We start from the raw sequence: 20,131 nt of genomic DNA, 5'->3' as shown, positions 1-20,131 counted from the left end.
AAGGGATACAGACTGTGCAACAGGACTAGATACAAAAACTCAAAAATGGACAACACAATAATACCTAATTGTAAAGTAATCTTGTTAAAACACTGAATGAAGCTGCATCTGAGCTATAGGTTTTTGTTTTGTGTTGTTTTGTTTTGACTTTACTATTATTACTTTTATTTTTGTCTCTATATTAACATTCTGTATCTTTTTCGGTTATGTTGCTAGTTTTTCTAAACCAATGCAAATGTACTAAGAAATGATGATCATGCATCTATGTGATGATGTTAAGAATTACTGATTGCATATGTAGAATGGTATGATCTCTAAATGTTGGGTTAATTTCTTTTTGTCCGTTAATTAAAAAAAAATAATAATAAAATAAGAGAAGGGGTAATTGGAGTTGAAGGGATACAGACTGTACAACGGGACTGGATATAAAAACTCAGAAATGGACAGTACAATACTACCCAATTGTAATGCAATTATGTTAAAACACTGAATGAAGCTGCATGTGAGGTATAGGTTTTTTGTTTTTTTTTTCTTTCTATTAATGTTTTAATTCTTATTCTGTTGTCTTTTTATTTTTTTATTTCTTTTTCTAAATCGATGCAAATGTACTAAGAAATGATGAATATGCAACTATGTGATGTTATTAAGAATTACTGATTGTACATGTAGAATGGAATGATTTCTAATTGTTTTGTTAATTCTTTTTTTAATTAATAAAAAAAAAAACACATATAACCAGAGGTCTGGCCAAGTGCTATAAAATAATGCACATACTTGGCCAAGCAATTTCCAGGGAATGTTTACACAATGCTTTGGACAAAAGGGGAAGAAACGTCCTAGCAAGTCTCCATCTGCTAGGTTATGTCTTTTATCTTCAGGCACTCCTGAGAAAGAAGTAAGCCCTTAACTATCACCCCATGCCAGGAGCCAGAATAACATATCTACTCCTAACTCAGGGTATATTTGTGGGTCACATGGAAGGTTGACAGACCTCAGTCAGACTATTTCCATATTATGTTTTACTTTCCATATAATCTGAGCCTAATGATACAACATGAATAACATGTTCATTCTATTTCTATCGATTGATTATTTGATGTGGATTAGATACAGAAAATGAGAATTTAGAAAAGGTAAATTATCTTAAAGAGATGTAAATTATAACTATTAACTCATTCAGGTTGATATCTATTCCTATAACCTCCTTCAACAAAAGTTTAAATGAATTTTTATTATTTAGCCATTATAAGAAATTAGGTTAAAAATGCAAGACCATATAACCTACCTTTGCTAAAGCTCATTCAGTTTGTTGACAATATTCAACTCCTTGTCATTGCTGAGACATCTGTTTATTTGCTAGAAGTCAACTGAGAGCCATCCCCGGCTTCTAAAGATTACCCTTGTGCCCTAGCTTGTGGTGCCTTCCTCCATCTGCAAACCCAGCAACTGTATGTCAAACCCATTTCACTCTTCAAATTTCTCCTCTTCCTCTTGCCTCATTTCTCTTCCAAGAAAGGTTCTGAGTTTTAAGAATGCATGTGATTCAATTTGCCCACAGAGAAAATACAGATTACCCAGGTACATCTCCACATCTCACACTCTTTACCTTTAATCATAACTACAGAATTCTTTTTGCCATATAAGGTAACATATTCATTGGTGCTTGGCATTAGGGCATAGACATTTTGTGGGGCCATTATTCTGCCTACTACACACCAAAATCAAAGCTTCATACACAGACATTATTGTTAGAACAGAATATTCTTTGAACTCCAGTCATATCAAAGTGAAAATATTTTAGATTCATTGTTCTGAATCATTCTGTAAGATAAACTTAGTGCTTAAATGATATATATTTATAGTTTTTATAACCATTTATGTCTACTTCTAAATTGTTGGCTAAAATATTTATTTTTATAACCTCTTAGATCTACTTAGCTGATAAAGTTGGTAACGTATTACTTCATATGCAATCTTAATGAAAAACAGCTTACTAAATTCTTAGAATATTGTTGGGAAGCATGACGTTATCTTAAAATTCTTGTTCTTAGGAATAATAAGACTCAATGAAATCTGTGGCAATACTTTTGTGCAGGTTTGCTAAAAATAAGTATCAACTCATATCTAATGGAAAGATGAGTATTAAGAAATATTAGTAGAAATATTACTTTGTTATTTATATACAATATGCCACAAATACCACCTCATAAATGCAAAGAGAAATAAAATCCTGTCTATAATTTTGGAAGAAAAGAAAGTGAAAAGACAAACTACTCAATGGCAGAAAATATTTAGAAACAACATATCCAACAAGGGTTTAATATACAGGATATATAAAGAAATCCTAAAACTCAAAAATAAAAAGAAAACAACCCAATTTTTAAATGGGCAAAAGACCTGAACAGATATTTCTCCAAGAAGATAAACAAATGGCCAAAAAAACTTTGAAAAGATGCTCAACTGCATTAGTTATTAGGGAAACGCAAATCAAAACCACAATGAGATAACATTTTACACCCACTACAATGGCTACTATTAAAACACAAAATTACAAGTTTTGGAGAGGATATAGAGAAACAGGGACACTCACTCACTGTATGCTGTTGGCAATGCAAAATAGTGCAAACACTGTGGAATACAGTTTGGCAGTTCCTCAGGAAGTTAAGTATAGAATTATCATATGACCTGGCAAACCCTCTATAAACTCAAAGAACTGAAAACAAGGGATTCAAACAGATATTTCCACCCTGATGCTCACAGCAACATTATTCACAATTGCCAAAAGATGGAAGCAACCCAAGTGTCCCTCAACCAAAAAATGGATAAACAAAATGTGATACATACATATGACCTAGTAAATAGCCAGGCAAGTACAGAACAACTATTGGGGTGGTATCAGTGACAGGAAATACAGAGTACACCAGTTTGGACAAGCTGGACCAGCTGTGATCCCACCCAGAATTGTAAGTCCCCAATCACCAGAGGACAACTCTCCTCCCTCAGGCACAGCAGCATGGTACCCCTAAGGGAAAGGACAAAGACTTTACTAGCAGCAGGGGCTTAGCTCAACCAAGCTCTAACTGCAGAATTATTTAACAAATTCTGACTACTGAAAAAAGGCCCACAGCTCAGATAAACCTCAAATAAGAGGTAAAGGTACTAGAAGTTTTTGCCCCAGTAGAGTGGGGGGCAGGGTTGATGTGGGGGTGGGGGTGGGGGGTTTGGACAACAAACAAACAGAAACAGAGGCTTTTTGGGATAGGACACCATAAAATTCTTACAAAGGCTGGACCCTAAATAAAAGGGGTGGAAGCACATAGAGCCTAGAGATACATAGAGCAACTTACCAACTTAACATCTTGATTAACAAACACTAGCAATCGGATCCTGCTCTGAAAAGGACTTTTTTTTTTTTTGCTTTGTTTCTACTACTTAACAGTTCAATAGATAGAACTGCAAGGCTTCTCAGGATCCAACTGCCACAGGCAAAGGCTGAATTAAGTTTGTCTGAGAGACAAAGCTGCTGGACAGGTGAAAGGAGTTAATTCCCGAGAAGCTGGATGTTCCCCAGGAGAGGGGTGGGGCCCACCTCAGGTGGAAACCTTCCCTGAAGGAATTCCCTCCCAGGACAGGAAAACTGAAGCAATCCAAGTCAGCCTACACTGTCTCCTCTGACTCAACCACGCCCCCAGCAGGGCAGTCTGCTGAAATTAAAGGCAACACATCACATTATGCTGGTGGAAAACAACAGGCAGACAAGCTTCAAATACTGGACAGGATACAAAAACCACAGGGTCTAGAGGATTCATAATAAAGTCTATCAACCTGCTGGGTCTCATCCTCAGGGATACCTGATGCAAGTGACTCTTTCCTCCTGAGAAGAGGCCAGTCTGGTCTGGGGAAATATGACTGGAGTCTATAATATCTAAGTAGACCCTCCTAAAAAAAAAAAAGGCTCCATATAGGCAGGCAAGAAACAAAAAAACAACTAAAAAACTCTGAACTGTTAAACAAAACCTATGCTAGAGGTGTAGAATAATCTAAACTTAATGTCAAAGAACAGAGAGAGAACAAACCCATCCAGCAAGAAAATCTTAGGTAAAAGAGTGAAAATCTCTAGAATAAACTAATTAAAGAAATCAAATGCAAAAAATAACAAGTCATACAAGGAAAATTTAAGATATGGCCCAAAGGAACAAAACAACAATTCAAATGAGATACAGGAGTTAAAACAACTAATTTAGGATGTTCAAACAGACATCGAAAATCGCATCAAAAATCAAATCAATGAGTTGAGGAAGGATATAAAGAAGACAATAAGCAAACAAAAAGAAGAAACATAAAGTTTGAAAAAACAAATCACAGAACTCCTGGAATGAAAGGTATAGCAGAAGAGATGAAAAAAATAAATGGAAACCTGTAATGTAGATTTGAAGAGACAGAAGAAAGGATTAGGGAACTGGAGGATTGGACATCTGAAATCTGACACCTAAAAGAAAATATGGGGGGGAAAATGTGAATCTATGAGCAGGGTCTCAGAGAACTCAATGACAACATGAAGCATGCAAATATATGTGTTGTGGGTGTTCCAGAAAGAGAAGAGAAGGCAAAAAGAGGGAAAAGATTAATGGAGGAAATTATTACTGAAAATATTCCATCTCTTACGAAAGACATAAAATTATAGATCTAAGCAGTGCAGCGTACCCCAAACAGAACACACCAGATAGACATACCCCAAGAGACTTACTAATCAGACTGACAGATGTCAAAGAGAGAGAATTTTGAAAGCAGCAAGAGAAAAGCAATCAATCACATAGAATGGAAGCCCAATAAGACTATGTGCGGATTTCTCAACAGAAACCTTGAAGGCAAGAAGTCAGTGGTATGCTATGTTTAAGATTCTAAAACAGAAAAACTGCCAACCAAGAATTCTATACTCAGCAAAACTGTCCTCAAAAAATGAGGGGGAAATTAAAAGATTTTCAAACAAACAATCACTGAATTTGTGACCAAGAGACGAGCTCTGAAAGAAATACTAAATGGAGCACTAGAGGCAGACAGGAAAACACAGGAGAGAGACACGTGGAGAAGGGCGTAGCAATGAATATCATTAGTTAAGGTAAAAAGAGGGAAAAAATTAGATGTGACATATAAAATCCAAAAGGCAAAATGGTAGAAGAAAGGACTACCTTTACAATAATAACTCTCAATCAAAAGACATAGACTGGCAGAATGGACTAAAAACACAGGACCCATTTATATGCTGTCTACAGGAGATTGATGTTAGATGCAAAGACAAACATAAGTTGAAAGTAAAAGGTTCGGAAAAGATATTCCATGCAAACAGCAATCAGAAAAGAGCAGGAGTAGCTATTTTGAGTTGGAGACTTCAATCTCCTGCTTTCATCAATGGATAAAATGTCTAGACAGAGGATCAATAAGGAAACATAGACTTTGAATAATATAATAAACGAACTAGATTTAACATTTAAAGAACATTAAATCTCACAAAAGCAGAATATACTTTTTTCTCAAGTGCTCATGGATCATTCTCAAGGACAGACCATATGCTGGGTCCCAAAGCAAGTCTTAATAAATTTTAAAAGACTGAAATCATACAAAACATTTTTTCAGACCATAAAGCAATGAAGTTGGAAATCAATAACAAACAGAGGGCCAGAAAATTCACAAATATATGGAGGCTAAACAACACACTCTTAAACAACCAGTGAATTAAGGAAGAAAATACAAGAGAAATGAGTAAACAGACTGAGGCAAATGAAAATGAAAACTTCAAATATCAAAATTTATGGGATACATCAAAGGCAGTGCAAAGAGGGAAATTTCTTGCCCTAAATGCCTATATCAAAAAAAGAAGAAAGAGTGAAAATTGAGGAATTTACAGCTTACTTGGGAGAACTAGAGAAAGAACAGCAAACAAAACCCAAAGCAAGCAAAAGGAATGAAATAATGAAGATTAGAGCAGAAATAAATGAAATTGAGAACATGAAAACTATTGAGAATATCAACAAAACTGGAAGTTGTTTGTATGAGAAAATCAATAAAATTGATGGACCCTTAGCAAGGTTGACAAAAAGAAAAAGAGAAAGGATCCAAATAAATAAAATCAGAAATGGAAGAGGAGACATAAACACTGACCTCACAGAAATAAAGGAGGTAATGAGAGGATACTATGAGCAACTATGTCCTAATAAAGTAGACAACAAAGATGAAATGGAAAAATTCCTAGAAGGCATTTAAGAAGACATTTTGAAAGTCATTTGAATTGAGAAGAAATAGATAACCTCAACAAACCAATCACAAGTAAAGATGTTGAATCAGTCATCAAAAAGCTTCCAAAAAATAAAAGTCCATGGTTGCACACGTGAATTTCACCAAGCATTAAAGAAAGAATTAGTACCAATCCTGCACAAACTCTTCAAAAAAACTAAAGAGGAAGCAAGGCTACCTAACTCACTCTATGAAGCCAAAATCACCCTCATAACCAAAGCCAGACAAAGATACGACAAGAAAAGAAAATTACATACCAATCTCTCTAATGAATACAGATACAAAAATCCTCAAGAAAATTCTTGCAAATCAAATCCAGAAGCACATTAAGAGAATTATACACCATGACCAAGTGGGATTTATTCCAATTATTCAAGGATGGTTCAGCATAAGAAAATTAATTAATCTAATATACCATATCAGCAAATCAAAGCAGAAAAACCACATGATCAATTCAATTGATGTAGAAAAGGCATCAGACAAAATGCAACACCCTTTCTTGATGAAAACACTTCAAAGGATAGGAATAAAGGGAACTTCTTGACCATGATAAAGGGAATATATGAAAAACCCACAGCAAATGTCATCCTCAAGAGGAAAGACTGAAAGCTTTCCTCCTAAGATCAAGAACAAGACAAGGATGTCCACCATCACCACTGTTATTGAACATTGTGTTGGAAGTTCTAGCCAGAGCAATTAGACAAGGAAAAGAAATACAAAGCATCAAAATTGGAAAGAAAGAAGTAAAACTCTCACTATTTGCAGATGATAAGAAACTATACCTTGAAAACCCTGAAAAATCCATAGCAAAACTACTAGAGCTAATAAATGAGTACAGCAAAGTGGCAAGGTACAAGAGCAACACTCAAACATCTGTAGTGTTTCTATACACTACTAATGAGCAATCTGAGGGGGAAATCAAGAAAAAAATTCCATTCACAATTGCAACAAAAAGAATAAAATATTTAGGCATAAATTTAACTAAGGATACAAATGAAATATACATAGAAAACTACAAGAAATTGCTAAAAGAAATCAAAGAACACCTAACTAAATGGAAGAGCATACTGTGTTCATGGATTGGAAGACTAAATATAGTTAGGATGTCAATTTTACCTAAATTGATTTATAGATTCAATGCAATACCAATTAAAATTCCAAAACCTTACTCTTAAGAAATAGTAAAATCAATAGGCGAATTTATTTGGAAGGGCACGGTCCCCTGAATAGCTAAAAATATCTTGAGAAAGAAAAATGAAGTCAGAGGTCTCACACTACCTGACTTTAAGGCATATTACGAAGCTATGGTGATCAAAACAGCATGGTACTGGCATAAAGGTAGATATACAGACCAAGAGAATCAAATAAGAGTGTTCAGACACAGACCCTCTCATCTATGGACAACGGATCTTTCATAAGGTAGTCAGGCCAACTCACCTGGGGCCAAGCAGTCCCTTCAATAAATGGTGCTTAGAGAACTGGATATCCATATGTAAAAGAATGAAAGAGGATACATACCTCACCCCTTACACAAAAATTAACTCAAAATGGATCAAAGACATAACCATTAGAGCTAAGACCATAAAATTTTTAGAAGAAAATGCAGGGAAATATCTTATAAAACCTGTAATAGGAGGCAGTTTCCTAGAACTTACAGCCAAAGGGTGAGCACTGAAGAAAGAAATCAATAAACAGGAACTCCTCAAATGTAAACACTGATGTGCAACAAAGAAGTTTGTCAGGGACTTCCGGAGAAGATGGTGGCTTAGTAAGATGCGTAGGTCTTAGTTCCTCCTCCAGAACAGCTACTAAAGAAATAGAAACGGTACAGAACAGCTCCCGGAGCCAGGACAGAGACCAAAAAGACAGCGTACCCTATTCTGGAAAGGCTGAACCGGCAGGAAGAATCCGCTGTGGTGAGATCCCCGAGGGGCGCGTGTTTCCCCGGGCCGGGGCGGCTGGCGGCTGGAGTCCCTCCCTCCCTCCTTCCCAGGCCGGCTGGGAGAATTGGACAGGCGATCCCCTCAAGCCGCGGCGGCCGGCGCCGCCAACACGCGCGGCCTCGCGGGCCGGCTGGGAGAATTGGATAGGAGGTCCCCCAAACCGTGGAGGCCGGTGACCGGGGTCCCTTCCACATACGTGGCTTCCCGGTCCGGCTGGGAACGTTGGATCAGCACTCCCCCAAGCCGCAGCGGCCAGTGCCCAACGCCACGCTTGGCTTCGCGGGATTTGAATTGGAACTCCCCCAAGCCGCTTTGGCTGGCGACCCTCCCCCACAGCGAGAGTTTTCCAAAGTTAAAGGAGCCACAGCATCTTTTACTGGTGGGACCGCAGACAGACGAGTGCCACGAGTGCCACATACTGGAGAGGATAAGAAAAACAGAGCCCAGAGATTTCACAGGAAAACCTTTCAACCTGCTGGGTCCCACACCCAGGGAAATCTGATTAAATGTCCAGACGCCAGCAGAAAATAACGGATCACGCGAGGAAAATTGAAGATATGGCCCAGTCAAAGGAATAAACCAATAGTTCAAATGAGATACAGGAGCTGAGACAACTAATGCTGAATATACGAACAGAAATGGAAAACCTCTCCAAAAACCAAATAAATAAATTGAGGGAGGACATGAAGAAGACATGGGCTGAACAAAAAGAAGAAATAGAAAGTCTGAAAAAACAAATCACAGAACTTATGGGATTGAAGGACAAAGTAGAAAAGATGGAAAAAACAATGGATACCTACAATGGTAGATTTAAAGAGACAGAAGATAGAATTAGTGAACTGGAGGATGGAACATCTGAATTCCAAAAACAAACAGAAACTATAGGGAAAAGAATGGAAAAATTTGAGCAGGGGATCAGGGAACTGAATGATAATATGAAGCGCACAAATATACGTGTTGTGGGTGTCCCAGAAGGAGAAGAGAAGGGAAAAGGAGGAGAAAAACTAATGGAAGAAATTATCACTGAAAATTTCCCAACTCTTATGAAAGACCTAAAATTACAGAACCAAGAAGTGCAGCGCACCCCAAAGAGATTAGACGCAAATAGGCGTTCTCCAAGACACTTACCAGTTAGAATGTCAGAGGTCAAAGAGAAAGAGAGGATCTTGAAAGCAGCAAGAGAAAAACAATCTGTCACATACACCAATGTTTATAGCAGCGTTATTTACAATTGCAAAGAGATGGAAACAGCCAAAATGTCCATCAACAGACGAGTGGCTAAACAAAATGTGGTATATACATACGATGGAATATTATGCAGCTTTAAGACAGAATAAACTTATGAAGCATGTAATAACATGGATGGACCTAGAGAACATTATGCTGAGTGAGTCTAGCCAAAAACTAAAGGACAAATACTGTATGGTCCCACTGATGTGAACCGACATTCGAGAATAAACTTGGAATATGTCATTCTTAACAGAGACCAGCAGGAGTTAGAAACAGGGTAAGATAATGGGTAATTGGAGCTGAAGGGATACAGACTGTGCAACAGGACTAGATACAAAAACTCAAAAATGACAGCACAATACTACCTAATTGTAATGTAATTTTGTTAAAACACTGAATGAAGCTGCATCTGAGCTATAGTTTTTTTGTTTGTTTGTGTTTATATATATATATTTATTTTTTATTTTTTATTATTATTTTTATTTTTTTCTCTATATTATCATTCTATATCTTTTTCTGTTGTTTTGCTAGTTCTTTTCCTAAATCGATGCAAATGTACTAAGAAATGATGATCATACATCTATGTGATGATATTAAGAATTACTGATTGCATATGTAGAATGGAATGATTTCTAAATGTTGCGTTAATTTTTTTTAATTAATTAAAAATAAATAAATAAATAATAGGGGGGACAAATGTTAAAAATAAATTTAGTTTGAAGTGCTAGTGGTAAATGAAAGCGAGGGGTAAGGTGTATGGCATGTATAATCTTTTTTTTTCTGTTATCGTTTTATTTCTTTTTCTGTTGTCTTTTTTATTTTTTTCTAAATCGATGCAAATGTTCTAGAAATGATGAATATGCAACTATGTGATGATATTAAGAATTACTGATTGTATATGTAGAATGGAATGATATCTTAATGTTTTGTCTGTTAATTTTTTTTTTACTTAATAAAAAAAATTAAAAAAAAAAAAAAGAAGTTTGTCAGGAAGATAAAAAGGCAGCCCACACAATGGGAGACAATATTTGGAAACCACGTATTAGACAAGGATTTAGTATCTAGAACATATAAAGAGATTCTTCAACTCAACAACAAAAAGACAACCCAGTTACAAAATGGGCAAAATGAACAGACACTTCTCAGAAGAGGAAATACAAATGGCCAAAAGACACACGAAAAGATGCTCAACTTCACTGGCTATCAGGGAAATGCAAATCAAAACCACAGTGAGATATCATCTCACACCCACCAGAATGGCAATTATCAAACAAACAGAAAACAACAAGTGTTGGAGAGGATGTAGAGAAAGGGACAAACTTATCCACTTTTGGTAGGAATGTAAACTGGTACAACAGCTGTGGGAAGCAGTATGGTGGTTCCTAAGGAAGCTCAGTACAGAATTGCCATATGACCCAGCAATAGCATTGCTAGGTATCTAATCAGGGGACACGAGGGCAAGGACACAAATGGACAGTTGCATGCCAATGTTTATAGCAGCATTATTTACAATTGCCAAGAGAAGGAAACAGCCCAAAGGTCCATCAACAGATGAGTGGCTAAACAAGCTGCTGTATATACATATGATGAAATATTATACAGCTGTATGACAGAATAAAGCAAGGAAACATATAACAACATGGATGGATATTGAAGATATTATGCTAAGTGATATTAGCCAGAAACAAAAAGGCAAATACTGTATGGTCTCACTGATATGAACTAACATTAATGACTGAACATGGAGAATTTCAGTTAAGAACACAGGATATCAGGGGATAGGACTATGGTAGATATTGGGTAATTAGTGCTGAAGGGATACAGATTGTACAACAGGACTGACTGTAAAAATTCAGATATGGATGGCAAATACTACTTGATTATAGCACAATAATGTAAGTACACTGAATGAAGCTGAATATGAGAGTGATAGAGGGAGAAGGGCTCGGAGCACGTATGAAACCAGAAGGAAAGATAGATGATAAAGACTGACATAATTTAGGAATGCCTAGGGTATACAATGATAGTGACTAAATGTACACATTTAGAAATGTTTTTGCATGAGGAAGAATAAACGAATGTCAGTATTGCAGGGTGTTGAAAATAGACGGTTATTTATATTTTAAATTTCAACTTCTGTGTGAGATTAAAGGGAGAAATGTTTATTTGGTGCAAAATTTGTTTTGTTTTGTTTTATTTGCATGAGCAGGCACCAGGACAAAATTTGTATTTTGACCAGTACATTTTCCTAATTTAACTTGTATGGTTAGTTTAACTGAACACTGTAAGTACATGGAATCTTAAAAAGGGCATGAGATTTTGTTGGTTTATCCAGGTTAGTGTGATGCTCTGATAAATCCCAGAGTGATTTGAACAGTGAATAAAGAACTATTTGCAAAGTTCCCTTGGGGGAAAATTCAACTTCCCCATATGGAGAATTCCCGATATTTCTGCAAGCAGTAGGACAATTAAATCAATAGGCCAAGCCCTCAATCTTGGGGTTTGCCACTATAGAACTTATCCCCGCAAAGGACAGGCTAAGCCTACTTAAAATTAGGCCTAAGAACCACCCCCAGAGAACCTCTTTTGTTGCTCAGATGTGGACTCTCTCTCTCTCTCTAAGCCAACAGTGCAAGCAAACTCACTGCCCTTCTCCACCTCTATGTAGAACATGACTCCCAGGGGTGTAAACCTCCCTGGCAACATGGAACAGAAATCCTGTGATGAGTTGGGACCCAACATCAAGAGATTGAGAAAACCTTCTCCACCAAAAAGGGGGAAGAGAGAAATGAGAAAAAATAAAGTGCCAGTGGCTGAGAGATTTAAAACAGAGTCAAGAGGCTATCCTGGAGGTTATTCTTACAGATTATATAGATATCCCCTTTTTCGTTTATGGTGTATTGAAGTGGCTAGAGGGAAGTACCTGAAACTGTAGAGTGTTCCAATAGCCATGTTTCTTGAAGATGGTTGTATAATGATATAGCTTTTGCAATATCATTTTTGTGTGATTGTGAAAATCTTGTGTCTGAGGCTCCTTTTATCTAGGGTATGGACAGATGAGTAAAAAAATATGGATAAAAATAAACTAATAATGGGGGAACAAAGGTTAAAATAAATTGAGCAGACTGAAATAGTAGTGGTCAATGAAAGGGAGGAGTAAGGGGTATGGCATGTATGAGTTCTTTCTTTTTCTTTTTTATTTCTTTTGCTGGAGAGATGCAAATGTTAAAAAAAATTATCACAGTGATGAACACAACTATGTGATGATATTGTGAGCCACCAATTGCACACCATGTAGAGAATGTTTGCATGTTTGTTAATTGTGTACAATAAAAATATTAACAACAACAAAGAAAAACACATATGAGACACTATGCACAGCATGTCTGGGATTAAACATGCCCTCTGCAAATGACATGTTCAGGTTCCAACCCCTGTTTCTGTGGATGTGAACTCTGGTAGGCTCTGAAACCATGAACCAATAAATTCTTGTTATTAAGCCAAGCCATCAGATGATATTTGTCTTAACAGCTGGAAAACTAAAACACACATACAAAAATAGCTAAAATTAAAACTGACCATGCCAAGTGTTGGTGAAGACATGGTATAATTAGAACCCTCATTCACTGCTTAAAGGAATGTAAAATAATATAACCACTTTAGAAAACCGTATGTTTAGAAATTAAACATGAACCTATCATAAGACGATGCCAATATACTTATAGGTATTTACTCAAGCAAAATTAAAGTGCACTGCACCAATGTGCATACATGAATGTTCACAGTAGCTTTATGTGCAATAGTCAAAAACTGGAAATAAATTTCCATGAACAAGTGACTAGATTAACAAATTATGGTATATCCATATAATGAAATACTTCTCAGCAACAAAAAGGAAGGAACTACTGTTACACACAATAGCATGGATAGATCTCAAAATTTGCTGAGAGAAAAAAGACAGAAGAACACATATTGTATGATTCCATTCACGTACCATTCTAGAAAATACAAGTATCTATAATGACAGAAAGAGATCAGCAGTTGCCTGCGGACAGTGTTAAAGAAAGGAATGAATTGCAAAAAGGAATGAAGAAATTTTGATTGATGGAGTTGTTCATTATCTTCATTGTACTGATGGCTTTGGAGATGTATACATATCAAAACTCTCAAACAATACTTTACATGCATGTTACTTATTGTCTGTCAATGATACCTCAATAAAGCTGTAAAAATAATGCATAATTCAAAGAATTATTTTAAGGATAAAATATGATAATGCAACTTATAAGTTTAGAAAGAGCTCATAAAATACTGGCACATAATAAACACGATAAATGTTAGCTGCTATTAAAATTAACAAATGAAAAATGTACTTAGCTAACTAATTCAATGTTTAAAGCATCTAAAATATACCTTAGCTTCTTCCTCCTGTGCTTTTTTCACGATTGCTTGTAACTGCACCTCTCGTTTAAATTCAGCATGAAGTAATTTCTCTTCCATCATCCTACGTCGCTGATCTAGTAATTCTTCCTTCCACTTCCGGACATCCTTCTCCTATATATAGTGAGTTAATTTCAACATACAGAAGTTCTAACAGATAAATATCTTATGAATACATAAAGCCCAGAACGTAGACACCTAAATAAGTAGTATGACTAATGATTAAGAACTCAGACTCTGAAGACAGACTGAATGAGTCAATATTGCCTGCTTACAAGCTGTGTAACAAAGCAAACTTCCAGCCTATGTCTCAGTTTATTTATCTATTAATAGAATATCTTAATAGTATCTAATTCAGAAGGTTTCTATGAGGACTGAGTTAATATTAACTCACATATATTTAGACATAATTCTATAGAAATCTTTACTGTTATTGTCATTGCACTGCACTGGAATATACCTAAAACAAACCTAAGTGTATAAATCTCATCCTTATAAACCTTAAAAATTTCTATAACTCAACTTCAATGAGTAATTTTATCCAAGAGGCTGGAAAATGGTTAGAAGTCTGAAAAAGCACATTATATGCACAAGAATCATTCTCTGAAGGAGCTAAGAGGGTTTTGCCTACAAAACAACAAAGACAGACATGACAGCAGCTTTTAAACCTTAAAACAGTATCAAACAAGATAAGTAACAGACTTATTCTGTACTGCTCCAGGAAATCATATTCACAACCAATGAGAATAAGTAATGGATAATCAAGATGTTGGTTCAACATGAGGGGGTAAAAAAACTAACATTATGGTTGATTTTCAGCTAAATAATCATATGTTGAACCAATGGAAAAAAGCATGCTACAGAAATAGCAGTGGACTAGAAGCCAGAGTCCTTAAAGCCCTAGCTCTGCAAATTATTGGTCTGGTAACACTGAAAATAGCAGTCAGTCTCTTCTAGACATAGTTTTCACTCTGTAACACAGGGTTTCAGTATCTGCTATATCCACCTTGTAGAGTTATTGTGATCAGATGAGACAGACATGCGGAATAGTGCAGAACATGTAGAATACTACACAAATGGAAGGTGGAATTTACCATTATAATCATTTGAAGAGATACCTGTATTGATGGAAAATTAAACTAGAGAATGTCTAAAGTCTTAAACAATTTCAAGAATATATGATTATGGTTGCATGAACACCTAGAGAACATATTATATAGTGAGAAAATATACTGTGCAATTTTACATGCTTTATACACCCAACAAAGGGACAAATGGTGGTTTTGTTAGAGAACCTCTCAAGCTGAAAATGAAATAATATATTAATTCTTATAGAATCCCTCAATATGGGGGCTGCTATTCATATTTGAACTTCCATTTAAAATGATTAAAAGAAAAATATTGGCAAATTCTTGAGATTCCAGTAAAAGGGCAAACTCAAAGAATTTCTTCTCATCTCAATTAACTTTACTACCATACTAAAGAAAATCTTATGCTAGATAACACATTAGCATTATTTAATTTAATTAACTCTCCTGAATCTAAAAATATGCATTATAATATTTATAATACAAGTAATACGCTTCACCTATGTATATTAGTACTCCTTTCTAATATCAGAAAGTAACAAAGAAGCTCACCCTATAACTGTTATACAATGATTATATATCTTTTGTCATACTGTGTAGGCAACCTTCAAGATGACCACCAATATCCCCAACCTCCTGATATGCAGGCCTTTCCTGCACTGGAACAGGGTATGACCAATAGAAAGCAGCAAAAGTGATCGCATGTCACTTCCAAGATTAGATACTAATCTTGGTAGATCTCCTTTTCACTCTTCCATTCTCTACCTCACTCCCTAGGATTACTTCCCCAGAACAAGAAATTCTAGGGATTACAGCCATATCACAGGAGCTCTGGTAAGGAGAAAACCATGGTGACAAGAAAAAGAGGTCTCTAGCCAAAAGCTAGAGAAGAACTGAGGCCTGCCAATACCACAAGAATGAGTCTGGAAGTGAAATGTCTAGCTCCAGAGGCTGCTGCCCCAGTCAACAGCCAGACTGTACCCTCATGAGAGACCCTGGGCAAGTTATCACTGGAACAAGTCACTCCTGGCTTCCTTGACCACAGAAATTGTAAGATAATAAATGTTTGTGTTTTAAGCTAAGTTTTGAGGCCATTCATTACACAGCAAAGATAACTGATATAGTACTGTGGTAGTTAGATTCAGTTGTCAACTTGGCCAGGTGAAGGCACCTAGTTCTATTGCTGTAGACATGAGCCAATGATACGTGAACCTCATCTGTTGCTGATTACACCTGCAGTCGGCTAGGTCGTTGGAACCCAGAGGCCTGGGGAGAAGGCCACCAGAGATCACCCTGAGCCTTCCCACATAAGAAAGAACCTCAGATGAAAGTTAGCTGCCTTTCCTCTGAAGAACTAATGAAATAAATCCCCTTTTATTACAAGCCAGTCCATCTCTGGTGTGTTGCATTCCTGCAGCTAGCAAACTAGAACAAGTACTCATCAATATCTGCCATGTGTTTAAATAACAAAAAGATGAAGCACTACTGAGCAACACCATTCCACTACTACACTAGCACTTTACATACCTTCCTCATTTAATCATCATATCAGTCCTATAAAGTAAATAATTACAATTTTCATTTTACAAAGTAAAAAACAGAAATGCAATAATGTTAAGTAATTTGCCCTGGGCCTCGTATCTTATTACTTGGTAAAACCAGGATTGAACTGGGTTGGCTACCTCCAAGGGCCATGTTCCTTAAAACATACCACACTGATCTACAGCTGCACTACTCTAAATACTCCAAGAAGGTTTTCTGCAAAAAAATCTCCCCAGTTATTCAAACCTGATAATATGAGGCTCAAAATCATCCTATCAAGTCATTCTACACTATGGACAAGACTCCTCAAAGGGTATCCTTCAATGAATATGGCTAAAGACAAAAAGAAAGCCCCAATAATCTATGCCAAGCCTCCAAAGTATCAATTTACTAATTTGGGAACTACAAATTCATTTTTTTTTTTTTTTTTTTTTTTTTTTTTTTTTTTAAAGGAAAGACAGAGAGAAGGAAGGAAGGATAGAAGGAAGGAAGGAAGGAAGAAAGGGAAACATCTTTAAACATTTTCTTGTTTTATTGTATTCTGTTTCTCCGTTTTTGTTACATGGGCTGGGGCCGGGAATCGAACCGAGGTCCTCCGGCATAGCAGGCAAGCACTTTGCCCGCTGAGCCACCGCGGCCCGCCCCAAATTCATTTTTGACAGGTAACTTTCTGGAATTCAATAGAGAGAAATGCCTTTAGTTACTAGAAAATTTAACTATTTCTATGGTTCTTTTAGCTTCTCTCAGGCCATAAGAAAAAGTCAAGTTGAAAATAAACCCATCAATTTAAAATTACCATAATTTCCCAAAAACAAATTTTAACTTCATTGAAACATACCCTTTCTAACAATTTCTGAAGCTTCAATGTTTTCTCTTCACGTAACTTTTCTCTTAGCTGCTGCGCTTTCATTTGTTTTTCTTCATGTTTCTTCTTAGATTCTGCAATTGTTCTATTACACAAACAAAGACAGGAGAGACAAATATTTACATGATAAAGACAAAAAGACTATTCTTTAGTCTACACAGTTCTTAAAATAAATATAAATAGTATTCAAACTAATTCTGGCTTAATATTCCAGGAAAAGACTGTCACTTTTCAACGCATATCAAACTGTCCTGAAGTACTGTGTCTTAAGAGATTATGTTGCAAATCTATTTTCATCAAGAGAACCAGTTTCCCACCTATGAAACACTTCAAGTTAATTTTCAAAGGCCAGACCTCTTGCGAGACGGTGAGGAAAGTTTTTCATGCATGTGAATTCCATGTCCCGGAGGTCTAGCAGGTTCCTCCTCTACAATATCTCCCCAGGATGTATTCTGGCGCCAAGACTCACGAGCTGTACAGAAAAAAGAAATCTATTGTTACTGTCTAACCATACAGTTCTAAAATACCAATATATAAGAAGAGAATATTAAAAAGGCATCAGCATTCCTCTTCCAAATTATTTATTTTACACAAAAACTCCATGTAATAAGATAATCTATTTTACACTCCTCTACCTACAAATACACATTTGCGCACACACACACACACAATACCTTCATAATCCGCCAAGACATCGTTCCAGTCCATAGACATACCACAGAAAGATATACTCCCACTGCCCATGCTGGCCTAAAGTGAAATAAAGAAAAATGAAAAGCAATTATAACAATGAACTACATATACCATTTTTCTACTTGTTGCTAATATATTTCATTGAACACATAATCAAAAACAAGAAAAAAGCTACATTAAGTAAAAAATTTTATATAGGATTAGATGAACTCTAAGTCCTTTTGGCTCCACAAATTTTATTTGGGAATAAAATATTTTGAATAACTATGTTAAAAATTCTAAAAGCTCACCGAAAAATCACTATCGTTGTCAGTTTCAATGTTAATTTCATTGTTTTCTTCAGCTTCGATTTCTCTGGTTAACTGTTCTTCTTCAGCAATAGCACTAGCAATGGCTTCTTCATTGGCCTTTTCTAGACGATCTGCTAACTCTTCTTTTTTAGCAAGAACTTCTGCCATGGACTATAATGTAAAAAATGAACATACAAAAACAGATTGATCACTGAACTGGAAAGTTAAGTAATATTTCATTATGCTTTAATCATGAAAACAGTATAGATAAAATAGCACTCATCTCAAATGATAAAACCTTGAATTCAGTATAGGCTTACAATTTGCTAGTATGAGAGTCGGAAGTTTCTTAGAACCAAAAGCTTATTTTCTACTCCATAAAATGAGACAATAATCCATTATTTACCTTCTTCACAAGACTCCTGTAGAAGAAAAACTGTGCAGCTATGTAAGTTGTTATTATTAATGACAAAATAATCTGAGTGCCAAAATTCAAAACAGTTACAAATCAAATAAGCTAACAATAACAAAAGAAAAATACTAGGCTACAAATGGAACATGGAAAGAATTGATTCTGTAATGGTAATGGCACTCTCTGAACATATATACCTAATTTCAAAATATGCATTAGAAGAAATACAAATAATATGCATCAGAATTATTAAATTATAAATCCCCATGAGAAGTTAAAAATATATGCCATAAACCCTAAGGTAACCACTGAAACAACAAAACAAAGAGTTATAGCTAATATGCCAACAAAGACAAAGTATAATTACAAAAAATATTCAATTATACACTGTAGGGTCCCATATATAAGAACACTAAGCAATGGCAAAATTCTTTTTAAAAAAAGTTTGTTATTGAAAGAAATACTAAAAATTAAAGACTTCATATTTACAAAAACAACAACCTCAATCCATAAGGAGGGATAAAAGAGAAAAATGCATGAAGCAAAATCTGACAGAAATGCAAAAAGAAATGAACCTGGTGGGTTTGTAAAATGGTACAGCCAATTTGTAAAATAATGTGACAATTCCTCATAAAGGTTAAACAAAGTGCTATTCTATAACCCAACAATTCTACTTCAAATGACAAATTAAAATATGTCTACACACACACACACAATATATATATATACACACACACACAAACACACACACACACACACACACATCTGCACAAAACTTGTACACAGATAGTTAAAGCATTACTGATAATGGCCAAAAAGTGGAAACACTCCAAATGCTCAACTGATGAACAGATGTGGTATAACCATACATAGGAATATCATTTGGCCATAAAAAGGAATAAAATACTGATATATGCTACAACATGGATGAACCTTGAAAACATTATGCTAAGTGAAAGAAGTCACTCACAAAAGACACACTGTATTCCCAAAATTGCTAAAACAAAAAAATAGATCCACAGTTATATCCAGATGATTCAATACACCTCTCTCAACTGACAGAAAATTAGTATGTATATAGTAGGCTTGAACAATATTATCGACAAAATTAACTTAGGTATTTTCCCAAGAGAAATGAAAACGTGTTCACACAAGGATTCACACAAATGTTCACGGCTGCTTCATTCATAAGACAGAAAAAGAAAACAACTCCAAGTCCATCAGCAAGTGAATGTACAAACAGATTGTGGAATATTATTAACAACAATATAAACGAATAACTACTAATACATCCTACTATATGGATGAATCTCAAACTAATTATGCCTAGTGAAACC

The 20,131-nt window shown here is 35.7% G+C and overlaps 1 protein-coding gene across 9 annotated transcripts in view; it reads right to left on the bottom strand.

Moving 5' to 3' along the window:
• Positions 1-20,131, bottom strand: part of SCAPER (S-phase cyclin A associated protein in the ER) — a 678,157-nt gene that overhangs the window by 415,172 nt on the left and 242,854 nt on the right. For all 9 annotated transcript variants that reach the window (XM_077128470.1, XM_077128471.1, XM_077128472.1 and 6 more), the window contains 5 exons: positions 18,383-18,553; positions 18,074-18,149; positions 17,754-17,871; positions 17,373-17,484; positions 13,878-14,018 (listed from right to left, as the gene is read on the bottom strand). In XM_077128470.1, the coding sequence (XP_076984585.1) occupies positions 13,878-14,018; positions 17,373-17,484; positions 17,754-17,871; positions 18,074-18,149; positions 18,383-18,553 (618 nt within the window). The remainder of the gene's footprint in view (positions 1-13,877; positions 14,019-17,372; positions 17,485-17,753; positions 17,872-18,073; positions 18,150-18,382; positions 18,554-20,131) is intronic.

This window comes from Tamandua tetradactyla, chromosome 14 (assembly GCF_023851605.1).
Source record: "Tamandua tetradactyla isolate mTamTet1 chromosome 14, mTamTet1.pri, whole genome shotgun sequence".
Taxonomy (NCBI): domain Eukaryota; kingdom Metazoa; phylum Chordata; class Mammalia; order Pilosa; family Myrmecophagidae; genus Tamandua; species Tamandua tetradactyla.
Note: the sequence above shows the minus strand (reverse complement) of the source record. Positions and strands in the feature narration are given on the sequence as shown.